We start from the raw sequence: 21,048 nt of genomic DNA on the forward strand, positions 1-21,048 counted from the left end.
GGAGTTCGCGAGGGCTTATGGATTCAAGCGAGTGGGTGTAGCCCGAGGTACCCGCAGGCAAATGGAGAGGTAGAACAAATGGTGAAAACAGTAAAAGGGCTACTCTTAAAGTCTCATGATCCCTTTGGCTCTGTTAGCCTACAGGGACACCCCGGGACTACTAGCAGAACACAGCAGCGGAGCTGCTCATGGGACGGCGGCTTCGTACCACCCTGCCTCCACCCAGACAGGTTGATTCCAAAGACGCCCAACCTGAAAGAGGTGCGGAAAAGGATGCGGTTGTCCGGGACAAGCAGAGACAAAATACGATCGCCGCCACGCGTCCGCCACCTTGTCCCATTGGCACCGGGGGATACTGTCTGGGTCAAGGACTGCAGACGGGAAGGCGTCATCTGTCGGCACGCTAACGGCCACGGTCGTATGTTGTCAGTTTGGGGAGCGGCCTCCAGATCGAACGCAACCGGAAATTGCTAGTCAAGCAAGCGCCAAGCAGAGTCCCAGAATCTTACGAGCCGTCGTACGACTTTCCCCCTAGCCTGGGAAACCCACTTGCTAGCAGCCAGCCCAACTCCAAGCCCTCCAAGTGATCGCACAGACGATCGGAGTAACGTTCCGTTGCACAGGTCGCAGGCGAATACGTCACCCGCTTCGGTAGAATGTAAGGAAAGGAACCAGACCGTTATGGTATTTTCTGAATGTAGGTGTGTAGGTACCTTTTGATTTGCGCGGCTCTTTTCATTCTGTTCTGTTATTTTGAATGCAACAACAAATGCTTCTTACGGTGGTTTTTAAGTTCTTCTGTTTAAAAAGGGGAGATGTGGCGTATCATGCAGATGTAAGTGTTTTACGTTTTGTCATGCCGCCCTACCGGGGCAGTGCCCTGCGCATGCGTGCCATACAGGCACATGTATAATTCGAGAGCAAATAAGAGATGGGGCGTTTCCGTTCGTGTCAACACGGTGTCTTCGTCACGGAAACCGACAAATTGCTCAGATCCTGGTTCATGGACGGTTAGTCAAATGCAGGGTTTAATAATTGACCCTTTGTGCCCGAAATCTAATTTGCACACCATGAAGCTAATGGATGGGAGGCTTCGTATTTAACTTCGGCAAGTTCTCCACGCGAACGGTTACTGCAGTTGGAAACTGAACCAAGATATAGGGATGCTGGGCACTCAGCAAAATCCCAGTCTACTGCAGTGTGTGGAATTGTTGATTCCATGGTCAGACTTACTTTAAGCACCCTGCATGAACTTTTATAGAAGTATATTACAACAAATCGTACAATTTTTTTTAAAACAAGCAAACTATAATGAAATGGTCTATTCAAGCACATAACGCACTTCTCATTGTAGCTAATGGAATCAAACAGCTGGTCTCTAGCTTGGTCCACACAGTTAGAAGCTATTTACTAAAGTAATATGTGATCTCGCAGTTTGGGCTAGCAGTAGTAGAAAACTTACCGTATGGGCCAGTCTGAATTGTTTGGCAGCGTTGTGCCGAGGAAACTACTTTCCAACTGCATAGCAGTAACAGTATGCTCCCATGACCTTCGAAATTTAGTGGTTAAAGTATGGTTGGCAAGAGCATTGGTCTTCTTTTTCTCCAAAAGACTGCGAAAACGTCGTCTTTGGTGCATGTTCAGCACAAACTATTGAGCTTTTTGCAAAAGTGTACCAGAATGCAGCAGGTTTCAGCTCTTCGCACAGTTTGGCACAATTTGCGCAGCAATCACACCACTGCACTAATAGCATTTACAGCAAGCAAAATATTCACTATCGAATTGTACACCTCCATAAAACGAATACCTTTGTACAAGTGTCACAGGTATCCCAGCCGCTGCGGCCACATTTTGATGGATGTGAAATGCTAGAGGCCCGTGTACTTGGATATGGGGGGTGAGGAGTCGCCCTTAATCGTGTGCGCCTCTCTTGCGTGCTAGACAGGATAATGCCGGCACCACACCATACGTTTGGCTCTCAGCGCTCTATGAAAACACCACATGGAAGCAGTGTTGCCTACCGAGTTTCAGAAAATACCCTACGTCACAGTAAAAATTACCCCACTGCGCCCTACACAACATTTTTTATTACCTTACATTTTACCCTACGCCTCAAACTAGCCCAGTGTAACAATAATAAAGTACAGACTATACTTCACTGTATGGCATGCAGACAAGTGGCAGCGCTGAAGTCGGTAGCGACTTCAGCCGTTTGGAAATTAGTTTCGAAGAGAGGCTAAGGAACAGAAGACAGCAGATGAGAAGAGAAAGTGTTCCGGTATTTGTATGGGAAGAGCTCACAGCTGAAAGAACTAGGAGACTCATCAGCAAGTATACGGCTGGCAGCGAAAGTGACATGATAAAGAGCGTTAAGAGAAACATCATGGAGGCGGATGTATTGGATAGCAGCGATGGAAAGAAAACCGGCTCTGAGTAACTACCGAAAGGGTAAAGACGAAATAAGCACGGATAGATTTTACAATGATTCAAGGGGAAGCGCTTCGTTGTTTGAAGCGAGGTCGGGTTGCCTTAGAAGACGTAGTCGTCAAGTGAGCATGTTTTAATATAATGTGGAGATTACACTCGCGTGTATGCTAGGGCACTTGCCTGCATGAACCCTTGGGTTTTAGGGACAACATAGGAAAGCTAAATAGGTCGGAGATAGAAATATGTGAAAGATGACTGCAGGATTGGTGGTGGAAAAGCGGGCAGAATGCAAAAAAAAACAGGAAAAACAAGGTTAACCTGCGATAAGGCCAGTGCTAGGCAGTTATATACTATCTTAGGTACTCTTCGGTATCTTGTATCTGTATAATGATATGTCTGGCAAGACGTGTATCAGTATCTATTTCCGATACATTCAAGAATGTATCGTGTAAATTAAAACACGGAAGACTGCTGTTGCAACACCACCGTGCGAAGCATAAACGTTGATTGAACTCTGCTTCTCAAGCTGCTACTACTGCCACTAAGCCACCAGAATAAAACTACAGTGAAACCTCGTTAATACGTACCCGCTTTAAGCGTACTAACGGTTAAAACGTAGTTGTGACGAATCCCCGACCGAGTCTCATAGAGCCTAATGCATTTGCTGACCGCTTAAGCCATACTGCTTCGTCCTACGCCTACCGGTTAGTGTGCACCCTGTGTACCGCGATAACATTTTGTGCCATAAAATTTCACCGCGCCGCTGAACTTCCCGGCGCCACAATGTGCCGCCAAAGGTTTCCCATCTTTTCGAGAAGTGCGTAGATCGGTCAATCACTGATTCCGACTTCCGCGCGACTGCGGCGGTGCCTCTGCGGGTAAGCATCGGGAAAGAACGAAGGTGAGGCGGCGGCCACCGACGAACGCGCCAGCATGACTTATCGCCGACAACCTCATCACAATAAGTATCTTCTGATCATAGGTGTGCGCACGGGGGGGGGGGAGGGGGGGGGCTGCCCCCCTAATCACCTAAGGGTGGGGGCGCAAAATCTTCCCCGTACATTGACCCTTCTAGTCACATAAGTGGGGGGGGGGGGGGAAGGGTGCAAAATCTGCCCAATACATTGACCTAGTAGGGTGGGGGGGCGTTGCAACCTTTGGCCCCCCTGATGGGGAACCCTGCGCACGCCTATGCTTCTGATATCTGCTTGGGCACACTGCACGCTTTTAATAAGCGACAACCTCAACACGCTGGGCCGCCGATCGCTGCCGCCTCGTTGTGTGGGACCGTGTTCAAGCGCGCGCCGCTCGCTGTTGCGGAGTTGAGCATTGCTGGTCGCAGGCGACGAGAAACCTCTTTGCATTGATGCTATCACGCTAAACGCACACGTACGGTACGGCAAGTGTAGCGCTGTTGTAACCATACTGCACACTTTTATTGGGCGACCACCCAAACGCGCTTCCGTCTGCTGCCAGGACCGCTAGAGCGTCGAGGAGTGCGCATCGCATGCAGGAAGTTCGTCATCGCCACGTTAACCGAACAAACTACTCGCCGCATCTGTGCACGCTCTGGAGCAAAGTGGGTACGAACAACACTCCCACGACAAATGCGCGCATGCACTCCAGCAAGTGGCCCAGCAGTGACAGCGTGAGCCGAGAAGGCGACACGCAGCCGTACCGCGTTTCACTGGAAATGTGTCAGTTTTCGTTTAGTTGCAGATCGCGGTACAGATGCACACACATATATGTCGGAAAGCCGACACTGTCCGTTCTGTTGCTATGTCGGTCACTAAGTATACCGGACCTTTGAAGTTCCGAAAAGCTCCTTGGCGTCGGCACCGCGCACTATCGGCACTGTCGGGCGGTCGTGCGAGAGTGAGTGAGTGAATAAACTTTATTACGAGATCCGGCATGTTTGTGGTCCGGGCTAGACCGCACAGGTAGATACCAGGAGACCTTGTCTCCCTATAGCCTCCCTGGACTGCTGGATAGCCCATCTTTGGTCTTCGACCTCCGAGCTGAGCAGCACTAGCCGCCACCGCTCCCGGAGGGCCTCAGGAGAACTTGTTGATACGTTGGGGCATTCCCACAGTATATGTTTATACGAAGCCCTTTCTGTTGTGCATAGTTTGCATTTGTTGTCCGGGTATAAGTGGGATAGCTCCTGTGGAGGTGCACAGTGTTTGGGTAGGAGTTGTCTGTAGCTGTCGGTATTCAGATGCTTGCTTCCTGTCTAGACTCGGGTGAGGTGCGGGGAAGACGCACCTCGTCTCTCTGTAGTGTTGCGTGTATTCTGTGTAGCATGTAAATCTGTCTTTGTGTGGTACGTCGGCGCTGCCAGGGATGTTCACCGAGGGGTCCGTTCGGGTTGCGCAGGGGTTTACCAGGATCTTTTCTCCACTATGGCAAAAAGAAAGAAAAGGCTTTGCAGTAGGTAGTTTAGGCAGCATTTGCTGTGGCACTGTATTTCTTTGCCGGTGGCGATGGCGTATGTGAGGAGATGCAAATTTTTACTTGGTGGTTAATGCGTACTACCGTTTAGTACGTAGTTATGCAGCGTTCTCGGCAGGTACGCATTAACGAGGTTCCACTGTAAAGACAGTGACAATATTTTACCTTTCCGCCAGACAGACAGACAGACAGACAAAGAACTTTATTCAGGTCCTGAGGAACTGCGTTGTAACGCCCCTTTTAGGGGGAATCCGTAGCAGTCGCGGGCCGCTCCCACGTAGGGACCGGAAGCCCGAAGTTGAACCAAAAGGTCGCCGCTGTTAAGGGCTTGCTCCCAGTCCTCTTCTTTGTTGAACTCTGCGTCACGTAACGCAGGACATTCCAGAGTTTTCCAGCTAAGGCTCGCAGATGAGCTCTGAGCGTCCCTATTGGTGGAGCAAAGTCACGTGGGGGCACTTGATGTCGTCTTGACAGACAAATGTGCGAACGTCTACGCCCAGCCGACCTTTTGTTTTCTTGGTTTCTTTTTTCTTTTTAGTAGTGTCAGTGCCCTGGCACTTGGCTCTTAGCCGCTGTCCTATGTGGCGAACACGAATGCGTCCTTCGCACAAATTCCGATGCCGCTGTAGCATCATTACCGAAGTTTCTCTTGCGTTGTGCTTCGTTACGAAGTCTGAATAATGCAAGAAAACAGGTTGCATTGTGTCTTGCGGCTTTCACACATCGGCGATTTGAAGGACCTCGCGGATGCAACTTCGACTTACATGCAGCGAGACTGACTTATATCCGAATAAGATTTTAACACCTACAGCACCGCAGGTACTGATGCGGATCTAACAGAGCAAGCATTCACCTAAGAGATACTATCTTGGAGTACGTCTCGGTTTCTTTTATTTACTGAGTTTTTAATTTCATAATTGATTGTTAGGACAAGTTCTTACTAAGCTGTCCTCCTTTTCAATCCCATACGTTACTTATGTCTTTGTATTGTTTTTTTTCCGGGTCTGCTTACTGCAATATTTCTTTAAAGTGCTGCAAAGGTAAGCTCTCTGCTTTATTCTTACTTTTAGCTGTCTGCGTCATTTCTGCTACTGCTTGTCCACGTTGGTAGAACAGTGGTTATGGTGCTCGGTTGCTGACCCGAAGGTCGTGGGTTTGATCCTGTCTGTGCAGTCGCATTTCGATGAAGGCGAAATGCTAGAGGCCCGTGTACTGTACGATGCCAGTGCACGTTAAAGAACACCAGATGGTCGAAATTTCCAGAGCTCTCTACAGTGGCGTCCCTCATAGTGATATCGCGGTTTTGGGACATAAAACCCCAAATATATTATTATATGCTATTATATGCTACTGTTTACAGACTTATATTTACTTATGTTTACTGTTATGTCAATGGTACGTTGAGAACAAATATATAAGTTGCACGTGCCTGGAGTATACAGTAAAAATTTCTGCCTACTATTTAGTAAAATAGCAAAATTGAGTTTGCATTACAACAACGTAAATTATTAGGAGCCATCTTAAAGATGTCAGCAAAGGAATCAGATAAACACTGTTATACAACATGTTCCATTTTTCTCATGAGCATCCCAACGAGCTTTTACCCTATTTTACATGGGCACTGCATTTTCTGTGGTCTTACTTTAAATGCCTAATTGTCATAGCTATCACAGGTTACCCGCCACAGTAGTCTAGTGGTTATGGTGCTTGACTGCCAAGCCGTAGGTTGCAGCGGCCACATTTCGATGGAGGCCAAATGCTAGAGGCCCGTGTGCTTAGATTTATGCTTTAGAACACCAGATGGTCGAAATTTTTGGGGCCCTCCACTGAGGCATTTATCATAATAATATCGTGGTTTTGGGACGTATCATGCAGCAATTATGATTAGCTCTTGGGGTACCGCCTGTATCGTGTTTCTATACTTATTCAATGTGTCTGATACGGAACCGCTTTTCTATTTTACTTAGATATAGCTTTTGCTTTTCCTTTTTTAGTCTTCCCTAAATTCTTTTATGGTTACTAATCACCACGTAATCGTAGTTATAAGCGGCATTATAGTCTGAATAGTGGTGGTGTCCTGCAACGCCTTGTGCAACCATACAATACGTCTGACACGTTCTGCGCTGCACATGTTCTCCCTTGAAGAAAAATTGCAGAAAGATTGCACATTACTGAGTACGTCCCTAATGAACGCTTTTTCACCGACAGATAAGTAGTAAATGAAAAGTCACTGCAGTTTTATGTCCTGTACGTAAACACGATGCGTCGCAAAGAATGTCGCTACCAGCGTTTACTGATGTACACCTGTCCAGTGATTCAGTGTTGCGAAAACCGTGATACACTTCTGGAAAGGTATTTACACCAATGTGTGGAGGCTTCTTATTGAAGTTCTTGTGATTAGATGGCAACCCGCTAGCTGGTCGGCAAGCAGTGTAGCGACTCCAACCAATTAAAAAAGCGACAAGCAAAAACTGCTATCAGCGAAGACTATTAGCCCGAGAACGAACACTGGCGGCGCGGCAGTCGCGGCGATGTGACGTCACGGCAAGGACTCGCTTGCTCCGCGGCGCAGATCGCCTTTTTCTGCGCCCGCCGCGTACCCGCTTTTCACGATACGGTGGTGATTACTGCTCATTCTTGCGATGCAATACTCCCAAGGGAGAAGGTGGAAGTTTACACTACTAGCGAAAGTTTAGTAAGCTGTAGAAAGTTTGGATAATATAGCTTACAATGGGCGAATTCCCGCCCGAACGGAAGCTTCACCGTGAAAATGGTGATGCACGAGAGCAAGACATTCGTTGTTTTCACGCGGACTCCAAGACATCGGTGCTAAAAAATTTACGCTAATGGTTCTAACTTCATTACAACTTGGTGTAGACTCGACCCACGGTTAGAACACGCGTCCCGAAGATTACAAATTAAATTAGGACGTTTTCAATTCACTGACTACATTGCGGCTTATCGTACAAGTTATTTATGCCTTTACATACATAACTTACAAATTCTAGGTGATTCTAGGTGATCTGACAGAACTGCGCTTTCTGCTACAGAAGACTTTAGATGAATCTGTATCGTAAAGAAGCACTTAATACATCTGGGAAATTAAACAAAATAATACTGCCACGCACACAGTAGTTTCGGAAGTTCTGAGGTGTTAGCATACTTGGATTATGTAAACATTTCTTCTCAACACTCGTCATGTGGCCGTATACCCTGATTTGCATGAACTGCTGGTCCGATCAAACGCCGGGTCACGAGCGGTAGTGTTAAATTCTCGTGCGAGCACCGTTGATAACAATCGTCTGCAAAACAAACGCCTAAAAGTCGAAATGAGCGTTTGAACTGTTTCGATGGCACTCTCAGTGACGTAACCCACGTATTATTTGTACGTCGTTCGCCTTAATGAGTCAATTAATGGTCTCGCACGTCATGTCACAAAGGTTCATTACGCTCAGGGTTATATCAAATGCAAAAAAAAATTAATTTTGAGCTGGCTATCTAAACTAGTACTTATACAAGTGTAACAGCGCCGTTGCTACGATGCTGCATGAAGACACAATCTGACAGCAATAAGGAGTTTCTGCAATTAACCTCAACTTTTTATGTTATGAAATGAAGCCCCGAAATTATTGTGAGAAAAACGTGAAACTAAACAACATGATGAGTGAGCGAGTACACAAAAAAACAAACACAACAACTGCGGCAGTATTCTCGGGCGAGCGCTTTCGAGATTTTGCGAAGCTCAATACTGCATGCGCTTTCGTAATCGTGCGCGAGGCTTGGCACACCGGCAAGACCGCTGTCCACTGATCGCGGATGCGTCCGATGCAAATAACACTTGTGGAGGCGAAGCCATCATATTTTTTAAAGGAATCACCGTGAACAACGCAACCTAATAATGTGAATAAGGTGTCTTGGGTGTGAAGACCACGACATGATTGTGAGGGACGCTGCAGATTAATTTTGACCGCCTCGAATTCTTTAACGTGCTCCTGTATCTAAGCCGAGGAATGTTGCTTTTAAGTCCCGTCGGAATGCGGCTGCTGTGGTCGGGAATCAGGCCCATCCCTGAAGTTGGCAGCGCGACACAACAAGCCTCATCACCCCTTTCAAAGCGTGCACGACGGCGCACGGGCACCGTTGGGGACTGTGAAGAAAAAATACGTATAACTTTTGTCGTTTTACTAGGAACCTTATCGATGCTGTTTTCGCCATTCATCTGAAGCTTGAGACAGGCAAAAAGCGAACGTAAACAGCGGAACAGCGCACGAAGCAAGCGCGTGATATGCCGGCGCGTCACGGCGGGCGTCGAAGAGTCCTTGCCGTGACGTCATCCACGCCGCCCGCCAGGCGGCGCCACCCCAACTTCTCGGGGCTAATAAAGAGCTGTCATGTTAGGCAGATAGAGCAACAATCCCAATAAGTTGTTTCGGAATGAAACTAATATACCTTGAGCAAGAAGTACAAAAATTTTGAGATACTAACAGACATTTCGTTCACATGAAACAGAATTGGTCGCAGTTAATAAATTTTCAAGTGAACATTTCTGTGCATAGACGTCTAATGTTACATAATTCTATATAGATATACAATAACAAATTTGCAAATTTATCGAAGTATCTTAGGATATAATTGGAATGTATCGTATCGGATACAATCAGTGTTGTGGTATCTTGTATCTGTATCCTAAATACTTTGTGCCTAAGTATTTTGTATCGTATCGTGATACAATTTCAAAGTACAGTCAGCCAAATCTTTAACTATCGTGCGCGAGCGCGACTTTTTTGTGCGTCAGGCCGTACGACGGAGCCAAGTTGCAAACAGGGCAAGAGTAAACGCATGCCCACGAAGCGCGCTCAGCTGGGCCCATCCTTTCCTTCGCTGTTCCTTCGTGGGAACTTCACCCTGCATTAACTCAGTTCAGACGAACAGGCAGCGCACCTTACTCGTATCTTATATTCCGAAGATCAGCAAGCGACCGAGAAAATGAAATCCGCAGACCTCACACGTCCGCGCATATGAGATAAGCTATGTAGATTGTTCATTTGTTATCTAGCACGCACGTCTTTCCAGTCCGGCCGTGATCTGGCGATGCAAAGGCTTTTTTTTTATTATTATTATTTACAAGTACCTTACAGGCTCCACGGGGAGCATTGAGTAAGGGGAGCATCACAAAAAGAAATGTAGAAGAAAGCAATACATGGGTATGAACACTTCAACAGTAACGTACCTGCGAGACGATTAAACAAATTGACTTACATGGCAAAATAATACTAAAAATAACACGAACTACTTGCTAAAAGCTTAATAATACGAAAACAATATTCAGAAAAAATAAAAATATAGGACACCAACTATGAACTAACAGAACAATACTAAGAAAGCAATATTCAGCGAGAGAAATGAAAAATAACATTCATTGTTGCAATAAGAGTGGCACGGAAGTCGCGTCAAAAAAAAAAAAAAAAAATCACTTGTGCACTCATAGAAACAAGCAAACAAACTAAAAAGGATTGTAACCGAAGCAATGCTAAAAATTAAGAGAAATACAATCTAGATACCGAGAAACTTCCAGTAAAATGCAAAAGAAATGCGTAGCACAGAGTTTGGTACATTCTTCACAAAAAAAAAAAAACATGACACGATATGGCTCGATGTACAATGTGATGATTGTGAATATTTGTTACGATGAATACTGTAGGGCCAAGAGTTGCCTAAATTTATCCTTATCTGCTTGCGCAACAGTGTCGTTTGAAAGCGAGTTCCATAAGCGAATGCCTCGTGGCAAAGCCGAGAAATTAAATGCGCGAGTGTTTCCATAGATGCGATTGTAGCTTAATTCGTTGTGAAGACGTCGTGATGTGCAGGACGCACATACCAATGGCAAGTTTGATGGCTTTTTTTGGTAAACATATCTATGCAGCAAGGACAAGAGTGCCATGTCACGTCGATTACTTAGCGATTGAAGGGAAAGGTTGATTTTTATCTGCGTTATGCTTGACTGATAGTTGTAATCGCGGGAGATAAATCGACTAGCTCGATTTTGGACAGCTTCTAACATGCGGATTAAGTATTCTTGATAAGGAGACCATATGGGAGACGCGAATTCAAGCTGCAGACGTACAAATGTTAGAAACGCGAGCTTGCGGATGTCAGATGGACAGTTACGCAAGTTGCGGCGAATATACCCAAGAGATTTGGAAGCGTTTGCGCATATGGTTGTGACATGAAAGGTCCAGGAAAGGCTTGGTGTAAGATTAACACCTAGATATTGTATACCGATGCCTGAGACACTAGGTTTGTATTTATGTAATACAAAAAGCTATGATTTGAATTTTTACGCGAGAATGTCATTATTTTACATTTAGATGAGTTGAGTCTCATTTGCCAGGCATCACACCAATCGGTAACGAGCTGAAGGTCATGCTGTAGAATGAGGTGATCATCAGGGCTCTCAATGGGTCGGTATATTATGGAATCGTCGGCAAATACACGCATGCAGGATGAAATTTTACCAGGTAGATCATTGATGAAAATGAGAAAAAGCAAGGGTCCTAGCACACTACCCTGTGGTACACCGGAGGTGACATATATAAGGCATGATGTATAATCATTTACGATTGTGAATTGCTGACGGTTTGTTAGAAAGTTTCGGATCCAAGAGAGTGTCAAGCTGTCTAATTTAAGAACTGATAATTTGGAAATTACATGACAATGAGCTACGCGGTCGAAGGCTTTGGAGAAATCAAGAAATATGCAATCTGTCTGGAGGCTATGATCGATGTCAAAATGTATGTCTGTAGTGAATTCGAGCAACTGAGTTTCACAAGAAAAGCCTTTTCTAAAACCATGCTGATTAGCAAAGAAAAAATTATTGCACTCCAGATGGGTATATACATGAGAAGCAATGACATGTTCAAGCATACTCTCGCATACTCTCGCTTACTCTCGCCCTGTTTGCAACTTGGCTCCTTCGTACGGTGCTGACGCACAAAAAAGTCGGCGCTCACACACGATAGATTTGGCCGACTGTAAATTTGCCCAGCCCTGGATAAGGCGTAGAAAAAGTAGGGCTGCAAATTTATAAGGTTTTTTTACAGGCACAGAACCTTAATTTAGCTGGACAAGATTATGCCGTAATGTAATAATCAATCAATCAAACGTTTATTTAACATGCCCAGGAACAACTGCAAGGTCTTTGTACTGGCGCACGAAAAAAAAAAAAAAAAGGGCCAACATTCATAATAAAATATCACGGATAAAAACGTTATAAAATTGCACATATACAACTATGCGCAGGCAGAAAAAAAAACATGTCAACAGGGGGGTCCTGTTAATAACTCCTCAGGATCCAATAAAGTTCGTTGTCTGTCTGTATGAGGCTATGTAAGTACACTGCAAAGCTCGGAGCAGAACAACGACTGGGAGCTGTGAAAAACGAGCTCTAAAAAGTAAGCATTGTAAAGACATTGTATCCTGCCAATGGTAGAATGTTCACAGAGGCATGCGGTTACATGAAAAGGTCTACAGTCGAATCCCGCTATAACGAATACCGCTACAACGAAATTTCCGCCACAACGAATAATTTTCGATTCCCCGTCAGCCGCCCATAGAAAACAATGCGAAAAATGTCTCGTCACAACGAATACTTTTTCTGGGTATTTCCGCTTGAACGAAGTTTTCGCAAGTGCCACCACATAAGGAAAAGGAGCTTGCCTAGGATTGCCGCGAAATTCCGCTAGAAACTCGACCATTTCTCGTTGCCAGAGCCGTGCGGCCGCATCGCAAGACCCGTGTCTCATCGGAGACATGCTTTCTGCCACCTCACGCACATCGCGGTAAATTTTTCGCCACTGAGATGCTTGGCGACAGATCGTCCATCCGCCATGATGCTGCCGGCGGGTTTGATGCGCGTGCGGGCCGCGGAAGAATCGTTGATGAACTCCCGCCATTGTTTCGACGTAGCACTCAAAACAAAACTGCTGCTCGTCGTCACAAGCCCTGCGATCGTGAATGATATCCATGGGTTTTGAAGGCACACGCGCCGCCAGCGCGCACCTAGTCCAAGCGTAACTGCATTCTGCCGCAACCGCTGTGAATACAAATGCGGTTGTGTCGACGCGATCACGGGGGACCACGAAAGTACGCGCGCATCCATCGAACGTACGCGCACTGACTCAATGCAATGCTGCGGCCAAAACCACGGTAGACGCGATCACAGATAGCAACGACGCAGTTCTGAAGGCACACGCACGGCCAGCGCGCACAGATTGAAAACGGAACTACCATCGCTACCGTTTGCCGGAAGCGCTGCGCAGAAAACCACGGCAGAGACCGCTGTCGCTATCGTCGCGATTATCGATAGCGAATATGCTGAAGTACGCAGCTAACACACCGGAAGAAAGATTAAAGGCAACAAAGTCGTAAAACGGCACGAAGCGTTTCGACTTTCCTTTCTCTCGCTTATGACTGTAGTGCGGAGCTTCGGCCCTTCGATTTCACTTAGCCTCTACCGAACTTTGGCACGCTCCTTCGCGGCGCTACGCGCTCGGCAGGCTTCGAGGGTAGCCTGCATATAGTATTTGCTCGTGTATAACCCACGTGTATAACTCGCCTATTGACGCAAAGCCGCCTTCATTGCGTTGCCGTGAAGCCAACTTGCGCAACGAAATTCGCGTATAACCCGCACCCGAGTTTAGCGCTAAATTTTCTGTATATTTGTGCGTATTATACGCGAGAAAATACATTCACACGGTGTGCGGCCAAGTGCGTCCGAGTTAGCGACAGTTAAATGCAAAGGACAATGCATGCGCTTGCCGGGACCAAAGGACGAGTCATGATCATCAGATCTTCCTAACTTTTGTGGTCTATAGATGAAATTCGCTGCAACGAAATTCCGCGACAAGGAACTTTTTCGCGCGTCCTGTCAATTTCGTTGTAGCGGGATTTGACTGTATTCTCTCTGGTCAGCTTACGTGGAATTCGGAAATTAAGACAGTTGAGCAGTACAGGGCAGGATATGATACCATGCACAAGCTTGTAAAGAAATAAAGATCAGCGCGATTTCGTCGGCAGCAAAGTGATGGCAATGATAATAATCCAGCAGCGTTAGAACGAGATCCAGAGTCATTCTAGCGAAACGATGGTTGTAAATGCTTAGGAATTTTTTCTGAACTCGCTCAATGGCGTTGCTGCTGGAATTAGGAATGCCATTCTAGATCACAGATGCATACTCAAGTTGAGGAAGACATAGCGCGGTGTACAATTTTCGGAAGGGCATAGGAGAACGGAATTCTAGACATTCTGCAAACACAGCCTAGGGTGCAAAGACCCCGCAAAGCAACACGCTTAGCGTGAGCAGAAAAGTGTAAAGTGCTATCAAAAAGAACACCTAGATCATTGATCTCACATACCTTACACAACGACACAGAATTGACAGAATATAAAAATGGTAAACTAGATGTTTTTCGAGTGAAACTCATTACCTTGGTTTTTGAAATATTTCGGGAGAGGTTATTGCTCCTACACCATTCAGAAAAAGAACACAAATCAGACTGCAGCAAGCAACAATCGATAACTGAATGAATTTCCTTAAATATCTTTAAGTCATCGGCATACAAAAGGAAAGAATTCCGAATGACAGAAGAAACATCATTAACATAAATTAAAAAGAGGAGTGGGCCCAGTACCGACCCTTGAGGAACCCCACGAGTAGCTTTGTACAAAGAGGACGTTTGGCCATTAACGGCAACATAACATGATCTATCAAGAAGATAGCTATGGAGGAGATGTACAATTGAAGAATCAACATCAAAGTGTGCAAGTTTATCCACAAGCAGCGAATGGCTGACAACGTCAAGAGCTTTGCTAAGGTCACAGTAAATAGCATCAACCTGACCTCTCTGCGAAATAGGCGTGGAGACTTGCATCATGAAACTGGCAAGATTAGTGACAGTTGAACGGCCAGCGAGAAACCCATGATGATTCACAATCAGTGAATTTTTTACATCAAAAGAGAATATTTTGTGAAGAGCAAGCTCAAAGATTTTGGATGCGGCACAAAGAAGGGAAATAGGGCGGTAGTTCGAGACGTCACTTTTACAGGCAGACTTAAACACTGGGAAAACACGAGCAGTTTTCCACATGCTAGGAAAATTTGAAGCATGCAGACACTTATTAAATATGGTAGTCAATGCAGGTACAAGTATACTGCCATAGGCTTTTAGTAGGGCAGAGGGGATGCCATCTGGGCCAGCTGAAAAGGATGGTTTCAAGCGCTTAATGCATTCTGAAATGGAATCTTCATCTAGCGACACAGCATCAGCTGTGCCAACTGCCTTAACCTGTCGACCGTTACTAGCTACAGAGGCTGGAGACTTATAGAGAGATGAAAAATGCATGGCAAAACAGTCAGCAACAGCTTGAACTTCTACTACATTTCAGTATCCTGAAGGACTCGCCACTTTTGCTCAACCGCTTGCGCACATACTTCCAAAACTCAGCTGGCCTGTCAGACGTGCTTTTTTCTAAAAATGAAATATATAGACTGTGATCCCGTTTATAAAGGCGTTTACAAAGAGTACGAAAACGACAGAATTCTTTCTTCAAATGAGTTCATGGAGAACATTTATACTTCCTGTGTGCACGATCTTTATGTTTCAGTGCACTTATAAGTTCTGATGAGAACCAGGAGGGATATTTACAATGATTAGGTGTATACTGGGGAATGAACTTGCGCATGCTGGTCAAGATAAGTTCTGTAAACTGATCGACTTGATCATCGACATTGGGTTTGTCAGTTACCAGTGACCAATCTGTGGTGGACAAGTCATAGTACAAGCCAATGTAGTCACCTCGCTTGAAGGCAAATCTGGGCGTTTTGTCGATTCTTCTGGGAAAGCTTGGTTTTTCTGGTGAAATACAGAGTGTTAGTTTGTGTTTGAGAATTACTATTATAATAATAATAGTAATTAAAATATTATTAATAATAATAAAATCTTGACCTTAGTGGAGCATGGGTCACTGCCCCGCTATAAAAGGCCTCCTATGTTTTACTTTTGTCATGATGCAGAACAAGAAGTATGCAACTTGCAAAAAAACTAATTATATATTTGAAATCAGAATAGAAATATCTACAAATGGCTCAAGTTTCATTGCTCAAGGATGAATATTAAAAAACAAAAAAAGGGTCTTCGACCCGCATTTCCCCTTAAGCTAGTACCAGCATATGCCGTGAACATGATTCCTACAGTGCCCTTTCTATTCCTGGGAAGTTGCCCATATCTACAGCATCAAAACGCACATATACCATAGCTTAGGTCTTTGTGAATGATGTTAGAAGGTGAAGCAGTCTATGAGGCGAACATGTGGCATCATGCAATGCGAAGGCAATGAAATATCACACAACAACGTTCACTGGACTAGTTCTCCAAACAACGGCCATTGACAAGGACCCACACGATCTAGGCATTGCAGTGAAAACAAACAAGTTATTGCAGCAAGTAGCTGCAAAGCGGGGTAAAGACAAGGTGCACAGACCACAATAATAAGTTTTGATGAGCAGCACTTTTGGTAAGAACGCTGCAACAATTTTGGTGGCAAAATCTCATATACAGCAAAACATCATTAATTCGAGCTCGGTTATTTCGAAATCCCGCTTAATTCAAAGATTCATGAGGTCCCATATTTTGCAATGTAAATATGAGTGGATAAATTGAAGCGACGGTAAGCACCAGCTTGGTTGATTCAAAAACTTTGGGTGCAATGTGCCAATTCCCGATCCCGGTTTCACCGCAAATCCGAAGAAATGACAGCCCTTAGGAGCCACAAGGCAATGCAGTGTAGCGATACTAATGAGTGTCAGGTAAAGCGGTCTCGTTGTCAGCTGGAATGTGTGCCTGCGGAAAAGAAGACGTGCTTCACTGCAACACAGCAGTGGCGCGCGAGCAGCATGTTGCATAGGGGAGCGCGGATTTGGTTAGAAAAGTAAAGGTGTGCAAATATTCAAACTTTCGAATATTTTCAAATAGTGTTTGCTATTCGATTCACACCGAAATTTTACTATTTGATGTATTCGAACTTCCGGAAAATAAATAAACGATTTATAATTACGGAAAATAAATATAACGACGATAAATCGGCATGCAGCGTGCTTGGTCTTTCATTTCGGGGTGCCGACATGCGAAACTGCTAGCCGCTTCCACCGATGCTCCGAGCGGTCGCTGCGCGACGAGCTTGCCGGGGGTGCGCTGCCGATGCGTAAAATGCCCATCCACGGTTCTGAGGAGCCAGCACACGATGCAGTTCGTTGCTTGTGACGAAACACATTGCGGCTTCTTCGCTTTCGCATGTCCGCTAGCGCGATGTTCTTGCCCGCAAAGTTCGGATTCGTCTCGTACACCGGCACTGTGAGCGGAGTTAGGCCTAGCCACGACTCCGAGCAGTAAGCTCGGTTGCGATGTGCGTGGCCGCGGTACCCGATGTTTCAAAGTGCATCATGCTCGATTGCGAGTACGAAGAGTCGTCCTGCGATGGTCTTTGTCACGATGTGCAAAATGCTGATAAGCAGAACAGTTTGTCCGAGACGCATGTCTGCAGTGCGCGCGACGAGCGCGGCACACTATCGTAATCTGATGCTGCCGCTTTTAGCTGCCAAACTAAAATGTAATTATATTCAAAATGATCGTCGACCTGTGAACACAGAACGAATGCGAACGCGTCACTAGGTAGTGCGATTTTAGACAGCCATGACCTTGCGACATGTAGCAGCAGACGATGCTATCCAGGAGCGAGGATTGGACCAATGGCGAGGCGTGCTGGAGTAACATGGCAGACGCAGCCAATGGAAGGCCTCGAAACGAACTTCAAATATTTACTTACTGAATGCATTTTTCTGAATGGAGGACCTAGCTGAAGTGGGAAATTTGAAGACAGTGAAATGCTCTTTCCAACGAGCTAAAGATGGCGTTGCCTGGTCACGCCGTTGCGGAGCTATAATTTTTTTTAATGCAGAGTTTCTCTTTTTTCTGCGATTTCCACAGTAAGTTTCGCCACCTCTGCAAGCAGAACAAATTTTTACCACACTTCTACGCAGTTTTCAGTGACGATATTTTGGAATCGGAAAAAGAACTACAAAACTGAAAATGTGATTATGGAAAATCGTTTTTTTTTCATGATACAAAAGCCGTATCCCCCCTTATGAATAAATCTGTTTTTTGACCCATGTTTGTGACTTGTAATTGTTCCTGTCTCATAAGAAAATACTTAGGGATTCTCTGCAGCTTTTTTTCTGTAATTTCGCTTCGAAGTATTCGAAAAATACTTGAGAAATATTCGAAAATTATTTGAAAACTATTCTATTTGATTCGCACTCAATCTTTATGATTCGAATTCGCTTTGCACCCAAAATTTTGCTATTCGCACAGCTCTATTAGGAAGAAAGACCACAGGACAGAAAAGACGTTCGTGTGGTCTTTCTTCCTAACCAAATCCGCGCTGCGCTATGCAAGATGTCGAACCAACTAGCCCAACAAGTGACCATTTTGGGGCAGCATGTTGCATGTTTCTCGTAACATCAGCACATCATGATTTACCCATTCTTTCTGGGAAAAGAAAAAATAATAAAGGACGGTCTGACGGAATTCGCGATATATGCAAACCTCCGATTGGCAGTTGCTCTGGGAAAATGCGTACTTACACTGCTGTCGAAGTTTTTGCCTGCAACGCCCCCCCCCCCCTACTTAGAAAACTGAGTTTGAAAACTTCAATGATAATGTTTTCCAGCCAGAACACATCGCGAATTCCGTCGCCTCAGCCTCTTTCTGGTAAAATAGTTTTTTATTTTACCAGAAAGAATGGGCGAATGGTCACATCCTGACGCGCTGACGCTGCGAGAAGCAGGTGATATGGTGCCCGTGTGTCACCACTGTCTTGCAGTAAAGCACCTTTTCTTTTACACAGGTGCGCATTTGAGCTGACCACAAGACTGTCTTTTTTTTTTGCGCTGGCAGCAGCGAGGCCTGCGGTTTCGCTGGATTTGTGGTGAAATTGGGACTGGGTATTGCTGGATCACGTAGCGCTTGGAGCCACAAACTAGCAGGCAGAGCAAATGATCGTCTCTGATTAGTTCCAGTAATTAAAATTTCCTTGCATCCTGCTTTTGTATGTTTCGTTAATTAGAAAACCAGCTTAATTAGAAGATTTTTCACAGTCCCAATGACTGAATTTCCAGGTTTGACTGTATAACGCAGAAGGCATAGCACCTTTCTGACAAGAATACATTCAGGTCCATAGAAAACAAATAAGGTTGGGATGGGCCAACCTGAACTTGGGAGTCAACCTCATCTTGGAGTTGATACAGAGGTGGGCAACACATGGGCCAGATTGCAGCAGCAAAATGTCCTTAGCCGGCCAGCGTGCATGGCTGAGCGTCTCAGTGAACACATTCTGTTACCCACAAAACATCACAGCCACTCGCCGAAGCAGAAATCTTCATCGCGTAAGTGCTGGCTGCTCGTGCGTGTTGCAGCCAATGGCTGTTCACCATTATTTCTAAGTTCCAAAATCCAAGCTTCCCGCAGCTTCTTACCCTGATGACATGTGTGAAGGCTGACACCGGGCTCTATTGCGGACATCTTGCATTGCTGCACCGAGCACTGGCTTACCATGTAAAACACCTTCAAGATAGCGACCGCATAATGCAGTGCCCAAGTGATGTCAAGCGCACAGCCCAAGCGGAGAAACCTCCCCATTTTATCAGAATTATAGTGCAGGTGGCATTCTAAAAATTTGTCTTCAGCGCGCGACAGTGCTACCGAAGCAGATGACGCCCCACTTATCCTGCCTAGCACGTCACGACGACGGTGGCGCCAGCTTTCTCAGTAGTACGCCTCGCGCCAAATAGGTGCACGTAAAAGAATACCAGCTGGTAAGAATTTCCGGAGCCTGCCGCTACAGCATCCCTCACAATCACAACGTGGTTTTGGGAAGTAAAATTCCACCAATTATTGTTATTCAAGTGTCACGGGAGTGCACATTCAGGAGCACTCCTTAATGTTCCAAAATTGTTGCATCGTACCTCTGTCCTGGAGCGAGACCTCGACCGCCTGGAGCCTCGGGAGGACTCGCTGTGGATTTCGGGCCTTCTGCGCACTGGTGGAGAAATCGTCGCACGTATCTGCGTGGTGGAGAGATCCGACGTGCATCGTGCTTTGGGTCCCTCTGGCTTGCAGCTGGCCTCAGCCTTGGCCCCTGTCCAGCCCTGGCTCGGCCTCGGGAATGACTCCGGCTGCGGCTTCGCGACGATCGTCTTCGTCGGTCTGAGCGGTCGCTAGAATCGCCCTCCTTGGAGTCCTTTGTGCCTTTCCCCTTTCTGGTCTTTGGTGGTGCTACTAGACTCTGTCTTTGGCTCAGCTTTGGCTTCAATGTCTGTCGAGGCCCCTTTAGCTTCAGGAGCCGCACCGTTACCACTGAACAGTGGCATCCTCGTTGTTTTCTCAGTGCCGTCCACTGCACCAGAGGCGGCAGCTGGTACTTCTCCAATGTTTTCCACTTGAGAGCTGCCTTCAGCCTGGTCACCTTCAGTTGTGTCTTCTTAGTGGCTTGCCTGCGAAACTGGCTTTCCCGAGCCCTTGGTATCGCTTTTGCCTTTTCTGTCATCTTTGTGGCCATCCGAAGTGCTTCGATCGGACAGTTTTGGACGATGCGCCGTCTCGGGAGCCACTGTGGCTGCCACGACCTGCACTGTGGCCATGGTCATTCTTTTGCAAGTTCGGTCCTTGGAAGTGGTGTGGCCCTTCCGGTCTCTTGAGCTGCTTCGACCCTTCCGAGAGTCACTACGGGAGTGGTCCCTCGAATGCCGATCTCTTGTGCTGTCCATCTCTTGCCTGCACAAGGAGAGAGAGAGAAAGCTATATTTACAAAAGTGTGAGAAAAACAACACATGCTGCATTTAAGAATGCAGGCCACCAATAATGTGACGGACAATCAGGGCACCGACAATAAGGACATGCTCTACGGCACACCAGTGGCCCCATAAACTTAACGTACAGGTGCGATCAAAAGTGTGCAGACCACGGGATCGCGTGGCAGAATGCATCGACGCGCCAGCTAGCGACGAGACACGACGAGACACCTGCTGCAAGGGCGCATGCGCGTCCCGTTATCATTGGA

The 21,048-nt window shown here is 46.0% G+C and overlaps 1 protein-coding gene across 1 annotated transcript in view; it reads right to left on the minus strand.

The window, feature by feature from the left end:
- LOC119376937 (serine/arginine repetitive matrix protein 1-like) overlaps window positions 1-20,535 on the minus strand; it is a gene marked incomplete at its 3' end in the record, with an annotated part of 73,848 nt that extends 53,313 nt beyond the window's left edge. Inside the window, exons 1-2 of the mRNA XM_049411508.1 lie at window positions 19,955-20,535; window positions 209-252 (exon numbers count right to left, since the gene is read on the minus strand). Of these exons, the coding sequence (XP_049267465.1) occupies window positions 209-252; window positions 19,955-20,535 (625 nt within the window). The remainder of the gene's footprint in view (window positions 1-208; window positions 253-19,954) is intronic.
- Between the last annotated feature and the right edge of the window lie 513 nt (window positions 20,536-21,048).

The sequence above is a fragment of the Rhipicephalus sanguineus genome, unplaced genomic scaffold (genome assembly GCF_013339695.2).
Source record: "Rhipicephalus sanguineus isolate Rsan-2018 unplaced genomic scaffold, BIME_Rsan_1.4 Seq285, whole genome shotgun sequence".
NCBI lineage: Eukaryota > Metazoa > Arthropoda > Arachnida > Ixodida > Ixodidae > Rhipicephalus > Rhipicephalus sanguineus.